General features: G+C 39.0%; 1 protein-coding gene across 1 annotated transcript in view; it reads right to left on the reverse strand.

Moving 5' to 3' along the window:
• Positions 1-15,978, reverse strand: part of PRDM6 (PR/SET domain 6) — an 84,585-nt gene that overhangs the window by 22,103 nt on the left and 46,504 nt on the right. The window contains exon 3 of the mRNA XM_067568684.1: positions 2,568-2,695. Within this exon, the coding sequence (XP_067424785.1) occupies positions 2,568-2,695 (128 nt within the window). The remainder of the gene's footprint in view (positions 1-2,567; positions 2,696-15,978) is intronic.

Consider the following 15,978-nt stretch of genomic DNA (forward strand, 5'->3'; position numbering starts at 1 on the left):
AATTGCTACAAATATTAGCCTGAAGTTCAAGATAAAAGTGTTTAGGGTTGGTAGGCCTTAAATTTAGCCTTTCTGTAAAGAATTTGCCGTAGCAGTGCAATTTGTTCCTTGTATAACACTGCAGACATAAGGAGAATCCTTCACCACATTTTTCATGGCAGTGAGATATGCGCTTGTCAACATATTTTGTCACCGCAAAGTGGCTCTTGGCAACAGGATCATAAAGATCAATAAAAAAGTGCAGATTCTCAATATTTTACTAGCAGCTGCAAAAATTTCATTTATCTTGTTATTTTCCTCGCTTACTGCCACCCTGTCTCAGGAGGGCACTGCTAGCTAAGCAGAATGTTTTTCCCAACATTCTATGAATATCTGACAAAAACTCTTGCCTTCGTCTCTCTCTCTCCATCTCTCGCTCTTTTTCTCTGCTCCTCCCTCTCTTTCTCTCTCTCTCTCTACCAAAGCTGTACATGTTATTAATTCTTTCCACCGTTACATAAAAATCAAAATTGGAGCCTTGCTATAAATCACCAGCATCTCCTAACTTGAGAAAAATCGAGTCTACTTTGTACTTCACCCTTGTAACATTTCATCTCTCAGTTTGGCTTCCCTTAACATAAACACAGCAGCCCGGCAAATGAATGTGCTAAAACCAAATGACACACTTTGCCGCTGAAAGAGCAGAACTGTTTTTGAGCAATGGGTGGTCTGTGAAGCTTGGACTAGGCCGAAAAAAAAATGTGTAAGCGTACACCGTTTCTTACAAGCGTACAGAGCTTCCAAAACTCGCAGAAATCTCTGCATGCTGAAGTACATCAAAGGGATTTTTCCCTTTTCGGATAATATTTCCTTTGCTGACATGTATTTAGTATTGTGGTTGGATGACTCATAAAGATAGCTTCATGGCGTCCCAACTCAGTTGAAGCAGAACACATGCCAACAAACATTATTGTCAGCCTCAAAATAAAAACAAAACGTTCAGCTAAGGGTCAATCAATCAAGAGCGCTTTGAAGAAAATTCCATTTAGATATTACAAATCATAACAGAATGAATTTAAACCAGCTGACTTTCTGTGAGGAGGACATCCATGTACAATAAAAATTAGACCGGCATTTCAGTGTCCAACTTTTCTATTTTCTTACACTTGGATTCAGTCACTGGTGATGGATGCCAGTTTTTTAAATTGTGTTTTTGTAGTTCATTTTACAAAGATCTGAAGTAATCAAAAACAGATCAACAGAGGGAACTCTAAGTAAAAGCTCCATCATGAAAGCAGAGCTGTAAAATATATTTAATATTGACAGATGTGTAACGACTTTCTCATGCCCATATTTCATTTAGGTTTTTTATTTATATGTATGTATACACTTACACAACCATGGTTATCTCAATGGTTCATAATATACCGGACTACCAACCAAAGTACTCTCTACAATACAGAAAATCTTAGTTTAATTAGACAATTTAAAAAATGAACAATCAGAATTATAGCTAAAAATATAAATATGTAAGACTACAATAAATGTTTTTAATAATATAATAATGCATGGTAATATATTCTTCTTTGACTTGTTATTTTATTTTGACAAGGGCCCAAAAACAAAGTTGAAAAATGCCATTGGACCATTTTATCATGGTTAAACTGGCACCCCCAGGGGAAAATCATCAAACTGTGTGTATTTTTCATTTTTGTTTGCATTCACATTTGTTAAAATATTTAAAATACTATAAATAAGTTTAAGAACTGTCATTAAAAAAAAAAACCCAAAATAAATAGCCAACAGCAGGAGTGCTCAGCTTAGTTCCCAAACATTCTTTGATGTACTTGCTATAGCATTCAATAAAACCGAACAGTTGCTTCTGATTCTGAAGGGGACAGATTTGTTTATGACTGAGATCATATGTTTATGTAACACATTTTCTAGGTTTTTTCCTTTTGTTCGTGGGGGGAGGAATGGGAGCCATAATTTCTTCTTTTTCTCACATTCTCATTTTTTTCTTTGTTTTAACCTTCACTAGCTATTGACATCATAGGCATAGTCCATGAGACCATCTTGGCTGACCAGCGCATTCAGCAGGTGCATATTTGGTTCATAAATACCCAGTGATTCTCCCCAAACAGACTTCAGCATTCAAAATTCTGCTGTTTTCATTTCAAGTGAGACCTTCTCCTTTTCCTTCTCCCTTAACATATTTATGTATTATTAGGGGTAGAGGACAAGCCCTCTGAGCAAACTACTCTTTCCAGAGCAATCTACTAAGACACCACAAAAGATGTGCAGATTGCTTTGTACAGTGTGATCTGCATGCAAGTTCCTCTCCTAAAGTCATGAACATCAGTGAGATGAGAATCAGCCCTGTAACATGTGCTCTCAATGATGTCCCCCCCGCAGTTTCTGACAACCAAACTTAAAAGCTCTCCAATCCATACTACCAAGTTTGTACTGCACAAAATTAAGCCATTCAAGAAAGCCCGACAATTGTTTGTGAACTAGGGATAATTACACTTCCGACTTTTCCTTTAAAGGATTTTTTCTTGCAGCGAATAAATCAAGACACACTTTACCTGTACTGAACTACTGTTAGGTTCTGTTCCCCACAGTGCCTCGCACATCGGATATACCTCATCCAACTTGACTTACTGGGTTCCCCGCCATCAATAAAGTGCTGTAGTGTCCCATCTTGGTCATATATCTGGAAAAGAGGTCAGAAGGTCAAGTAGTTAGAACGAATCATCAGCAATCATTTTCACTGCTTTGCCAGTGTCTCTGTGTGCCTTTTCCAGAAATTTATTGCCATGAGATTTGTCACTGCTTATTGATGCCCTTAGAAATACAAACGGAACAACGCTGAAATATTTTTGGTGATGCAAATTTATCATGTTCCCTTTATCAAGCCAATCTTTTTTTATATTAAACATATTTGTGGTGTCTCAAAGATGTGACCATGTTTCCCAAAGAATATTTAACCTATTTTTGACAGGCCAGCCTTAAATAATGAACTGCCACATAAACAAGAAAATCTGGATGTAAAGGGCTGCACTGAAACGGCTGGAACAGCTGAGCAAGGGTTAGTAATCCCTAAACAAGGATCAGTTGTTTCACATTTCAGATGCAACAAAAGCTTGTACTTCAGCACAGAATATAATATAGCATATACTAAGCAATTGGGGAGCTGTAAGATTCATAATACTAAAACTAATGGAAGTGGAAGGAGAAAGAGTAATTAAAAAAAAATCCTCCTGAAGAGACTTTTAAAAGTACAATTTCCAAGGTAGCAAATGAGAAACCTGTCTTGAGGGATCTATGTTTTCTTAAATATGACATCCCTGTTAAGGACAGGAAAACCTGTTTGAGGTTTAAAAAAGAGCCCCACTTTCCCCTTCTTACTGTGTCCTCCTAGAACCGAAGAATCAAACCTCTTGGGAGACTCTGCAATAGTAGGTTAGCTTTTAGTTCTCCATTATTTTTCATACACAGTTGCACTTGTGAGTTCTGATTGAGATTGGAACCAGAAACCTAAGACTACAGCGAGAGAGCCTGTTCTCGCAACCTTTCTAATCAAATTTTGCAAATTATTTGCAGAGTTTGGTTAAGTTTCAGATCAGCATTCGAACAGTTACATGCTTTGCTTATCCAAAACGAACCTGATCTCCAAACCTGTTGCGATTGCCCACTCACTAATTCCTGCCCCTTTAAGAGCACTTTCTTTCATAACATCCTTGCAGAAAGACATCTAAGCATACTAAAAATAATCTGCCCTTTTAAAAAAACAGTTCAGCTAATAAAATAGGGGAAACATACATATATCAAATGGGATTAAAGATTTAAAAAGAAAACATATGATCAGTTCCATAAACTCAATTTTATGTTGGGAGGATTGATCCAGAATTGATATTAAATGAATCCGTGTAAATGTGTTTCAATCATTATTTTAAAAAAACCAACCTGCTTTAAACCATACACACAGTAAATGGACCAAACAGGGCCATCTTAGCAGTAGCACAGCATTCTACCATGTGGGAGATGTGACCTTACAACCCGACCTTGTTTCCTTGCTCCTGGTTGGGAAAGGCTAGGAGTTCTTCAGAGGCAACATACTCATCATTGGGAGATGATGAAAGGGAAAGTGAATGTTCTACAATGAATAAGCTATTCATGAGTGGCTATAATAAACTAAAGATGGAACCATGCCTGATGTTCCTTGACTGGAAGGCCAGCTAATCCAAGAGCTAAGAATTGATGGAATAATTATGCGAACATAGCAGGGCTTTAAGGGTGTCTCAGAGGAAAAAAAAACCTGTGTCTAAGAAGGACTAATAAATGTTCTTGATGGTTTTCATTTGTTGTTTTTTCATGTATGGTACCTTGTTATTAACTAACAAAAACATGAACTGACATCCTTTTTCGTATAAATACATGCTAATTTATTGTGTAAATTTAGACAAATATGTTAGAATGAATAAAACATATGTAATGGAGAGGGAAAAGTCATACAGGAAATGTGCCCACAAAGAAAGAGAGAAGGAAAAATTAATGACTAAGTGTTTGGCTGGAACTATCTTGGCAAAACCTGTCTAAACAGTTTTTCACACAATGCTTATTATTTATTTATTAAAGGCATTTATATGGCGCCTTAGCATAGCAACATGGCTTAGAATGAGGCAAAAAAAGTTTCCATACAGAGAGCTAATATCCCCTTCTATGCCATGAAATCTAAAAGATAGAGATGAAAAGGATGAGAATAGGAGACTAGGTGAGATGGGAATGGGCCCAGCATTTATAGATAAACATGGACAAACAGAGGCCCTTTCCACACTTTCTGAATAAGACCAGCAAAGACCTGCCACCGAGCATGCCTTGGTATCAATTCACTCAAGCGTCATTTTCGAGAATAAATGCCTTTATAAAACAAGAATGCATTGATTGACATGCCTGATCCAAAGTGAACTGGACTTCCATTGACTTCACTCAGCTTTGGATCAAGGTCTATAACTATTACTTCGTTTTACTGCTGACTTGTATCTATGGTTGTATCTATGGTTTACTACTGACTTGTATCTATGGTTTTGTATGCCTCAATATTACCCCACAGCTGTAGCAGCAATGTTTATAAAAGAGGATGGGAACTCTAAATGGGGCAAAGTTTCATAACTCTGCTAGCTTTCCTTGTGTTTGGGAGACACCACAATTTCTCTTATCTTATTTTCTATTGGATTAATGGCAGGAAAGGAAGGGGAAATTGCTACAAATTTTGTTGATTACCTCATGTTCCAGGTTCCCCACCAGAGATAACTGTGTTTTCCCTTCCTGGAGGAGGTAATTTACATTTCAAATGAACCCACAGCTTTCGTATTCTTGTTACTCCACAAACTAAAATCCACAGTGCCAAGAAGCAGAGGGCCTTTAACACTAAAGGAAGAAAGACATAGCTACATTGTCTTTTTATTTGTTAAATCACAAAATCCTGGTTGAGGTCTGAAAAAGTTGATTCACTATATCATTACATTTTTGTCTAATTCAGGCAACTAATATTAAGGGGGAAAAAAGCATGGTCAGCTGTAATGTAGAACTTTTATACTCTAGCACAAGCTGTGAATGGAGCCACTATAGCATATTGTCTACATGTACACATTCCATCTATATTACACATACACATATGCATACTGTACATGTAGCAGAGCTAGTTTTGTAATAAATTGCATTTACTATGCACCTTTGACTGTTTTGTCTGTTCACTTATCCATCCCTTCTGGGATTACTTTTAACGGATTCCAGAAGAAGCTGCTATGTTGAAAACAAAGTATTCTTTCCCCAACTCCATCTGGAGAACACACCTGCCTCCCTAGGTCCCACAACCCTCCTGCATTCTGCCTTACCCTGATATGACCCAGGGAGTGGAATCCAACCCATTCATTGTCTCCTTATTCCTCCCCATGTTGCTTCTTTCAATCAGAGCTGGAAGCAGCAAACCACCTGCTTACTGGCTCCCTTTCCCTTCTCTGAACCAATATAAATGCTAACTCTTTGTTAGTTTTGCTAATATATAGTATGTTAACATTTCCTATCTTTAATCAGTTCTAATTTAGCTTAAGGAGCATGTTGAGCACCTGGTACATTTCAGGTACAGACAAGAGATTACTGTATAAGGGTTATTTATATGGTAGGACTTTTGTTCCTCTTTATTAATCTCTATGTAATAGGATATTGATGTTTTACAGATCAAGACGTTATATATTCAAAATTTAAATGCAAAAATGTATGATGTTTTTGTAATTCTAATCCCTGACTTGGTTTCAGAATAACAACTGTCCTAGCTCCTCTTGTCTAGAGTCAGGGTATAGGTCAAAGTAGGAGAGGGCTCTAATTGACACAAACTATTAAAAGTAATTTCTTTTCCAGTTTTTATTGCCCCCTCTCAAGAATACAGCTTCCCCAACATTTAGCGACCATAGACACAGTGAACACCAGAAGACTATGAGGGTCCAAATTGCCATCAATGCTGCCACATGAACTAGACATGTTCAGAAGAGGATATAATGGAGACGATGACCAGGCAGTTGGTATGCTGAGACTGCTGCTTCTTATCCCAAATATAATCGTTTCACCTACCCCTGTTTGTTTTTCTCCACGTGTCTTTCATCATATTCTAAGGTTGTAAACTCTTCAGATTTGTCTTTTAATTGCATGTATGCACAGCCCTCCACAATGGGGTCCTGATCTTTGATTGCGGCCTTTGGGGACTACCGCAATACAATAATAAATAATAATTAAAAAATAATAATAGTCCTTTCAAACCAGATAACATATCATGTAAGTGAGCCTCAGAAATCTATGCAAAATGGTTACTAAGCAAAATAAAAAGCTACTGTAACCAAGCAATTCGGTACTTTTTAGAATATGTGTCACATACTAAATTTAAATGGGAGCAGACACCTCCTGCTCGGATCAGAGCCCCAAAACATGCTGATGTCCTAAGCACTGCCACAACAACAATAATAATTAATAATAAATAAATTAATAACAACATGCCAGAGAAGACATAGCAAAAGTATTCAGAAAACTCTGAATCATTTTCACCCAGATGCTGCCATCTATGCTCTTGCTTAACATGCCAGGTACTTATGGCAAAATACGCCTACAGTGTTGTTGGATGTGCAAGGTCCTGAAGTGTGACAGTAATTGTAATGGAAGGTTGAAATATTAATGGAACATCTCTGCACAGTCAGAGAAGAGACCCAGCAGTGAAGTAGTTAAATACAATTTCACAGGAGAGACAGTGAGGGGAAAAATGGTTAGTTCAGTCAAGTTCTTTCCTCTCTATCTGTTGTTTAGCTTTGTTCTCTTTCCATGGCTTAGTGAAGGATTGTGTCTTTTGAAAATCTGCCTGCATTTTATTTTTCCACTTAGCCCAATAAAAAGGTATTAGCGTACAACTTAATTGACCTCTTTTTTTCCTTGCTTGCAAAAAAGGAAAGACTGGCCCTCACAGTGGAATTTTCTTTCTAAGAGAAAATGTATATGGTTCCACATTCAGATTCTAAAAGTGACTATTACAATTATACTTTTATTGATGTTGTAAGGCATCGAAGAGATGGTTAAAAACCCCAAACCCTGCAAATTAATTCTCAGCACTGCTAGGGGATTTTTTACTTTTTGCTGTTCAGTACTATCTATATTGATATGACACATATAAGGACGTGGTAACTCTAATATGCAGCAAGGGTGGGATTTTCAAAAGCACTGGCATTGCTCTTCTCCCACTAGCAGTTCTACCACTGACTTCATACATTTCACAAATCATCATACAGTGTAAACTGGAAATGTTTACAGCTGTATTGCAAATGTATTTAAATAGATTGCAGTTATATAAATTGACTTTATGTTGAACTTGTTGGTGCCACTAAGTAGCATCCATACCCATGGCATTATTTCTATAATAACAGATGATCATACTAGAAGCAATATCAAGCAATATCATCTACACTTGGCCTAAAGATTGAGATTAGAACTATTTCTACCAGCGGCAGTCCTTTTTACTGTGATCCACATTTTTGTCCCCTCAAGATCAGCTATCGTAATGTGCTTTACACCATAGTTTCTCAACCTGTGGTACGGGGTACGAGAGACACAGGCAGGGGATACCTGGGGAAAAACTGACTGAAGGGGGGGTGGGCGGCAGCCGCCGACTTCTGGGGAAGCCGGGCAGCAGCATTCTGCTTCCCACCAGGTCCCAGATCCCAGCTGGGAGGCAGGCAGCAGCCATTACCTTCTGGGGGAGGCGGGCAGCACCCGCCCCCCTCCCCCCCCGGCTTCCCACTGGGTCCCAGCTCCCAGGTGGGAGGCCGATGGCAGCCTCCTGAGTCTCGCAAGCTGGGTGACAGCCACCCACGCCCCAGCTCCGAGCCAAGGGACAGCCTCCAGTGCCCCAGCTTGAAGATGGGCAGCATCCCCCTGCTCACATCTCTGGGTCCCAGAAGCCTCCTCTGCCCCAGCTTGGATTGGGTGGCAGTCGCCCACCTCCCAGGCTGGCAGCCAGGCGGCAGCCGCCTGCAACTTGCCCAGGTGGCAGCCGCCCTCCCTGGCTCAAAGCCCACAGTACCCAGAAAACTTGTCAATTTCACTGCTCTAGCTGAGCAGTGAAATTGACAACTATGACAGCCCCAGATTTTACCAGTTACCCTCTTTTCCTGTCTCTCTCTCACCCCTTCCTCCTCTCAAATCTATGGCAACAAATTTGGTGCGGCGCTTTATATTCCCCAGCATTGGCATGCTGCTCAAAGCCTCCTAGCTTTGGCCAACATCACCTCTAGCCCAGGTACATACTTGCGTTGTGCACCCCTGGTGTAAAGGTGGTAACCCTACCCACACTAAATCTGACATCTGTCATATCACAGCCTTATATACTCAGCCTTCTTCCAACATATGGCTCACATTAGTCTGTAAATATAAAATCCCGTGGAATATTGAGTGTTGGGGTACCTATTACAATTTTCAGAAGTTAGGGGGTACTTGCTACTTAAAAGGTTGAGAAACACAGTTTTACACCTTAAAAACACAAAGAAACTGAAGATGGTGACAAATGCAGCTGCCCACTCGATAAGCAGTTTATCTTTCTAAGAGCACACGACACCAGAGCTCCAGGATCTGCAAGTTTTGTGGAGGATATTAAGGAGTAGGTTTTGATCTACAAACCCTAGGGTCTTCCTATTTGAGAGCCTAACTATAATACTATACTATACTATACTAACAATACTAACACAGTTACAATCAGCAGAGGTGGTCAAGCTAGATTTCCCTCGATATTAGATACAGGAAGCTGCCCATCAGAGTTTCTTTGTGAGGGACCTCCATCTACGGATTCCAGTGCCCTCCCGAGAGGACTAAATTGTCCAGCCCTTCAGGACCCATTACAAGGCTCATATTTTCATTCAGGCTTTTGGAGAAGAGAACTGGGTCTAATAAAGGCTGGGATTTGTGTGTATGCTGTGGTACTCTGACTTGATATTACTCTTGGTTATTTGTTTTGGGAAGCTGCTGTTTCTGTGTCGTATTTTTAAAAAAATTTTAGCCTATAGTGCTGGATGAGCATTTTTTATCTCTCCTCTTGTTAAAAACCTTATTCAATAGATAAATAATAAGTAAATAATGATACTTCAAATGGGGAAAATGTTGAGAGAAAAAATACAAACCAAAACCCAAGGATGAGAATACAAATATAGGACAAAACATTTCTAAAACTTTGCAAAACTGCTCTAGATATGTCTCAACATTTTAAATTTTTTAGAATTTAAAACATTCATTATTCATTCAAAAATTAGCAATGATCCTGAACCTAGGCTGTTGTTTTCTTTTTAACCTAAACTCCATCCTCTAGCCTAAATTTAATCCAGAAATTTGTACTTTTGTCTAACTTTTGCCTCCCTCTATCTCAATAACATCTTATTCCAAATCTTTCAAGCTTACCCAATGGTTGGATCTCTTTGACAACTCATGCACACTCTTTATTTGAAGAGGATAGGTTATAATCAAGCAAAGTACCTAACAATTTGTATTGCAGAGAGTTTTGGAGCCCAATATTGATCCCATTGATTTCAAGGAAGTTGATTATTAATGTACTCAAAGTTAAGCACATGCTAAAATGCCTTGATAGATCAGGACTACAGCGCTTGGCACTTTGCAGGATCATGCCCTAAGGTTATAAACCTGGTCTGTACTATGCATGGGAATAATGATGATTATTCATTTTTGTTAAGTGCTTTGAGAACTATAGATGAAAATGTGCTATGTAAATGTAACGCATTAGTATTAGTTACATCTGTCAAGTGCTGTAACTAAACACAGCATGTTCAGTATCTTGACTGAGAGGCACTGTGGTGCTGTAGATTAGCTAGGGTCTATAGAATAAAATGCCTTGGGTCACACACTTAATAAGTTATTTACTTGTTAGCACTTCTAACCAGCATCAGAGCAAAAATAAGCTGCACTGTGTGTGAATAGCTAACTTAGTGGTTTAGTAAAGATGAATATTTTGTCAGGTACTCACTGAATGAGGAAGCACTACTGAAATAATTATAAGTTTAGCCAGCATTACTCTCTCCTTTGATTTATTAATCTGGTGACCCACTTATCCTACTTACTGAAGATTTAAAAATCATCTCTTTATTCACCTGTGCAAAACAAAACATAGAAAAGATCAAAGCCAAACCGCCAAACATGGGAAATTTCCCAAATAAAAATAATTCATTTAAAAATTATTTAAAGTTGCTAAGTGCTAACAGTGTCACATCATTTACAAAACCCAAGCATTTAAAAGCAAGGCAATGATTTGATGACACAATATATTTTATATTAGCAACATAATAAACTAACACAAGTACAAATAAATTCACATTTCATCACAGCACAATAACCTTACATTTAATGCAAAATAATAATTATTATTATTGCGTCAGTAATATCAAAATAAAAACATAAAGATATTTTGAAAAATAATTTTAAATATCCATGTATAGGTGAAATATACAGATACACTCATAACTAATTTTACCATGAGCTGATAAGGTTACATGTCAATATTTGATTGACACTGAAACCTGGAGGTCCCTGTGTAAAAAAACTTTCATAGAACAAAAAGGGCTAGTGCTATTCAATGATATGATCATACATGGTGAAGTTACAGACTTAAAACTAATTTGTGTGAAATTGGTACCCTAACTAGATTTTCTCCAGCATAGAAAAGAGGGCAGGAGGCAAGGTAACTTTTAGGGGTGTAAACAAACAGGCAACATGTGCCAGTTCACAAAGGCAAACCTCAGGAGATGTGCACACACGTACACATACACATAAGGGTATGCAAATTAAAGCTGATAGAGTTCCCACAAAGCATTTTATGGCCTCCTCACTGTGTGCTTTTGTATCCTCTTAATGGGCTCCAGTGACACAACAGAGAAAATGCTGGTGCTTAGTGCACTAGTGGTACCAATTTGGAAGATTTGCTTGGTTTTAATATTTGAAGATCCATACTGTGCCCCAGTGCCCATTCCCATGGATACAGTCACAATAGCAGCAGGGGCATGTGGGGCAGCAACAGTTCAGACAACTGAAGTAGCATTACCACAGACTTGTACTGAGGCAGTTTTCCAACCTTTTCTTCGCTGTCACATTTACCTGGGACACAGTACATAATAAGCAAATATTTTGCCGAACTGAGCTCAGTGTGCAAAGAAACTAGCCTCACCAACAGCAATGAACAAAAAGGTCCTAAGAAAGAAGAGATGACCTAGACAAACTGGAGGATTGGGCCAAAAGAAATCTGATGAGGTTCAACAAGGACAAGTGCAGAGTCCTCCACTTAGGACGGAAAAATCCCATGCACAGCTACAGACTGGGGACCGATGAGCTAGGCAGCAGTTCTGCAGAAAAGTACCTGGGGGTTACAGTGGATAAGAAGGTGGATATGAGTCAGCAGTGTGCCCTGGCTACCAAGAAGGCTAATAGCATATTGGGCTGCATTACTAGGAGCATTGCCAGCAGATCGATGGAAGTGATTATTTCCCTCTATTCGGCACTGGTGAGGCTGCATTTGGAGTATTGTATCTAGTTTTGGACCCACCACTACAAAAAGGATGTGAACAAGTTGGAGAGAGTCCAGCAGAGGACAACAAAAATGATTAGGGGGCTGGAGCACAAGACTTATGAGGAGAGGCTGAGGGAACTAGGTTTGTTTAGTCTGCAGAAGAGAAGAATGAGGGGGGATTTGATAGCAGCCTTTAACTACTTGAAAGGGGGCTCCAGGGAGGATGGAGCTAGGCTGTTCTAAATGGTAGTAGATGACAGAACAAGGAGCAATGGTCTCAAGTTGCAGTGGAGGAGGTCTAGGTTGGATATTAGGAAAACGTTTTTCACTAGGAGGGTGGTGAAGCACTGGAATGGGTTACCTAGGGAGGTGGTGGAATCTCCATCTTTAGAGGTTTTTAAGATGCGGCTTGACAAAGCCCTGCATGGGATGATTTAGCTGAGGTTAGTTCTGCTTTGAGCAGGGGGTTGGACTAGATGACCTCCTGAGGTCCCTTCCAACTCTAATATTCTATGATTCTATATGATGAAAAAAGAAGGAAACAAATGATCAAAGATGTGATAATCCCGAGAGAAGAACCTGACACCAAGTCCAGCGGGGTGCAGCAGAAACTCCAGCAGGTATGCTCCAGGAAGAAGGAGTTCCATATGTGAACTTAATGAAGAAGACCAATGTACCCATTCCCATTAAGTGCCTAAACCTGCAAAGTGTTGCTCAAGTGAATAGTCCCACTGAAATTATTGGGACTATTCATATAAGAAAGTGTTGCAATTTCTAAAATGGTACCTTGGGCCAGAGAACAAGGAAAACCAAGCTGACCTTTGGTATCTCATTGCTTATAAAAACATTTTCTCTGATATGTAACAAAATATGTAACATCTCTGTGCGTTTCAACATCTTTAGAATACACAAAGTGATACTTTAATATCTATATTAACTTTACCAAACAATCCCAGCATCCTCTGTCATTAAAAAGAAGTCAGCTAATTCTTTATCACAATGTTGGTGCTCTGTTGTTTAACTGAGAAGTTCTTTTTGCTCATATTCATATAGCCAATCCAATTGGGCACAGAATTAAAAGCGGTAAAGATATTTAAGCACAAAGAACATTTCAGATTAGTGCTTTAAACCAGTGTTTTTCAATCTTTTTGATACCAGGCACCAGCTTACTGCCTTCCTCAACTGTGTCAGGGAGATCTCAGGGACCGGCCGGTCCATAGACCATTGTGCTACAAGGCAGCTGGTATAAGAAGAGGTGTTGGCAGGTTAAATTATCAGGCATCTAGGGAGGTAGTGTTTTCTGGTGATTAAAGCAGGGGAGTGGGCATCACAACTCCTGAGTTCTTCTCCTGATTCACTGTGATCTTGGGGAAGCAGATGGAATTGCTCTTGGTTTAGAATCTGTGAAGTTCTGTTAGAGTAAGGAACCAAATTTTTTTCCCTCTGACTTTGTAGTTAGAGTCTCTTATTCTTTCTTTTATCTATTTTATGATTTGCTATAGCTCTCATATCACCATAGTGCCTAAAGGCCAGATTTACAAAGGCATTTAGGGGCCTAAAGTTGCAGATAGGCATCTTCTGAAATTTACAAAAGTGCCTCAGCAGGTTAGGTGCCCAACTCCCATTGAAATCAATGGAAACTAAGTACATAAATATCTTTGAGGATTTGGGCCTAAGTGCCTTACATTCTGGCAAGTAGATGCCTCTCTCTCTCTCTCACTCTGGACATGCTATAAGCAGATTTGCCTACATTGTGATTACTGTTGCCGTTGCATTCAATTTAGGGGTGCTTGCTGCAGGATCTTTCACCACCTTCCTCCTTCACAAATATTCATCAGACTGGCTTACCAGCTCCATGGCTCAGAGAGGATGAAAGACTCTGTGACTGGATCTGAGGGCTCAACCAAGGAAGAGATTGAAGGGGAGAAAGTCTCCAGGGTCAGACTCAAGGTAAGCTTCTCCATGGAAAGGGAGAAACAAGAAATGCACATTCTATCACTATGTTTCCATCCACAGTCTCCTCATGGCCATGGGTCATGTGAATTATGTTCAAAGATATTCCATGAAAGAACTTACAGGAAACCATGTGCATTAACGTGCATTTTCAAGTACAACAGCTAGTTTTTGAATTGATAGTGTAACCTGGATGTGTAGCTAATGCATCCAGAGAGGAGTGTGTGGTAGAGTAACTACAGAGGTATTTTTATAAGTTAAGAACAAGAGCAAGACTTGTATTTTACTTCAGTGGAGCTACAAACATTTTAAATGACAACCATTCAGTATCCCTCTGCTTTAAAGTAGGCTGGAAGTTGGTTTACAGTTTCTTACCTAAGGATCCTACTCTGCCAGTGTCACAAATACTGCCACTTTCAGTACGTTGATGGCCACCAGTGGCAAGAGCAGGAGGCCCAGAAATCCCAAATGTAATTACATTTTATTTCCAAATAAGTGGATTTCACAGTTTAGTCTTGGTGAGAAGGGCTTCTGGTTTCACATACTGTCGGACTAAGTAAAATGAGTGGAATCTTCCTCTACTGTCTTGTAGATGTCTGTGCATAACTCAGTGAAATGTTTCTTTGTTTGTTTTATATCCACAGTGCCTACATTTTCCCCAAAGAGATGGCAAACTTGCCAAGACCATGACTAAGGGCCTGATCCAAAGCCTAATAAAGTCAGTGGGAAAAATCCTATTGACTTCAATGGGCTATGGGCCAGGCCTTAAGAGTCACAGTCCATGAAACAGACCCATCAAAGTGCAGTCTAAGGAGTTCTTCAGTGCAGCTTGTGGTCCCACTCATACTCAATATGCAGGCCTGCCCATGGGGACTGTAGGTCCCAGCTAGGATCCTCAAGTTCCATCATATAATGTTTTATCTTGATTTGAGCAGCTAGGGGCATCCAGACCCGTAATCTTGATGGTCTACACCTCCTTGTTGAAGACGAGAGGGATCACAAGATACAGCGTAGACCTCCCAGGGCTGCACTCTGACTTACCTGTTTCATGCTTTAAATATATTCCAAGAAAAAAAAATTAAATTAAAAATAAATAAAATTAACAATTTATTACAGCTTTTCCTGTAAAAAACAAACAGAGATTCTTAAATGAAAGCCCATGCTGGAAACAACTTAATTTTCAAGCAGTGGTAGGGAAATATGATATCATGTTCCCCTGAGATCATCATTACTGATTGAGCTGGGCGTGATCCAGCAGAGAATAAGCAGGTAAGAAGAGGAAAAACAGTCTTGTGCTTAAAGCTAAGACTCTGCACCTACACTCAAAAGTTTGGAGGTCAATTCCCAGATATGCCACAAAGTTCCTGTGTGACCTTGGGCAAGTCACTTAAACTCTCGGTCTTGAATCCCCAGCTGTAAAAATGGAGATAATACTTTCTCCCATCCTTTTTTTGTCTTCTGTATGTAGGTAAGCTCATCGGGGCAGGGACTATCTCTTACTATGCATTAGTATAGCACCTAGCTCAATGGAGCCCTAATCTTAGTTGTTTCTAAGCTTTGCTATAATAATAACAACTATTTCAACACTTTTTGAATCCCACATTTTTGAAAGAGTTGTTCATGTTTGCAGTGAACTAGGGATTTAATTTTTTTTTTAATTATACTTAACTTCTTTGTGCAAGTTTTAAATAAAGAAGCACGTTGTTATTTTTAGTTTTGAATATTTTTGAATGTCTGGAATGCCAAGTTCCCAAGATGATGATTAAAAGGTCAAGTAATAAAATATATGATAAACTATGCCTGAGAGTACTCATAAAAAAATGAGTAATGACTGTAAAAACTGTATTGCCGTAGTTTAATAATGAAAAATGTATGTGTTGTATCAATTCTTCACTTCCACTGGATTACAGAAATATTTGTAAATCAGCATGATAATGTTTAATTTG

The sequence above is a fragment of the Emydura macquarii genome, unplaced genomic scaffold, assembly GCF_026122565.2.
Source record: "Emydura macquarii macquarii isolate MOO-44397 ecotype Brisbane River unplaced genomic scaffold, CSIRO-AGI_Emac_v2 contig_2897, whole genome shotgun sequence".
NCBI lineage: Eukaryota > Metazoa > Chordata > Testudines > Chelidae > Emydura > Emydura macquarii.